At 34.7% G+C, this 927-nt stretch overlaps 1 protein-coding gene across 1 annotated transcript; it reads left to right on the forward strand.

Moving 5' to 3' along the window:
• Nucleotides 1-5: 5 nt before the first annotated feature.
• Nucleotides 6-771, forward strand: LOC126910098 (cationic trypsin-3-like; the record flags this gene model as incomplete). The annotated part of the gene is made up of 4 exons (XM_050692489.1): nt 6-61; nt 224-432; nt 502-590; nt 634-771. Coding segments are annotated over 4 exons (477 nt in total), but the record flags the coding sequence as incomplete, so codon positions are not given.
• Between the last annotated feature and the right edge of the window lie 156 nt (nt 772-927).

A 927-nucleotide genomic window follows, 5' to 3' on the forward strand; every position in this document is an offset into this window, starting at 1 on the left:
ATTGTGGAGGAACTTTGATTACAAAAAAACATGTACTCACCGCCGCTCACTGTGTCGAATCGTAAGTGTCTCTCATAATATTATAGGGTGTGTACATGATCTTCATTTACCAAGGAACAACCTTTGGTGTAAAATATTATGTCTATAAATAATTAAAATCACTAATCTGCACTGAATGTAACTAATTGTAACCAGTTAACAATACACGATTTTTTATTAAAAGTTTTAGTCCAAAAGACCTCACTGTTACCATTGGTGAGCATGATAGGAAAACTGATACCGGTCGTAAGTCGGTTCATCATGTGCTCAGAATTCACAGGCATCAAGACTTCCGTTTGAGTACATTTGACAATGACATAGCTATTCTTGAGCTTCGCGAACCCGCTCCTCTAGAAAGTCCTTGGGTCAGACTTGCTTGCTTACCAACGTCTTGTCAGTAAACAAATGATAAAAATAGTCTCAAAACAAACGAATGAAAATTGTTTAACTCTATGTTTACAGCTGATATTTCATACGAAGGATCTAAAGGCACAGTGATCGGCTGGGGAAGACTGGGAGAACGTAAAAAATCATCCAACATTCTACAAAAGGTCGAAGTTCCAATAATATCTAACGAAGACTGTNCTACAAAAGGTCGAAGTTCCAATAATATCTAACGAAGACTGTAAGGGAATGGGATATGCACCCGAAAAAATTACCGGCAATATGATTTGTGCAGGATTCAAAGAAGGCCAACAAGATGCCTGTCAGGTATAAATTCATTACATTGTTATATTCATGTCCGTTAATATTAATACAAAAACTTACAATTTAAAAAAAAAAAAATCCAATATTAAATACTTAAAGTGTACTGGCACTAAAACCCAATCAGTTTCGATAGACACAAATGATTACTTTAAGTAAAACAAAAATCACTTTATTTTTTAT

This window comes from Daktulosphaira vitifoliae, unplaced genomic scaffold (genome assembly GCF_025091365.1).
Source record: "Daktulosphaira vitifoliae isolate Bord-2020 unplaced genomic scaffold, ASM2509136v1 Scaffold_4345, whole genome shotgun sequence".
Classification (NCBI taxonomy): Eukaryota; Metazoa; Arthropoda; class Insecta; order Hemiptera; family Phylloxeridae; genus Daktulosphaira; species Daktulosphaira vitifoliae.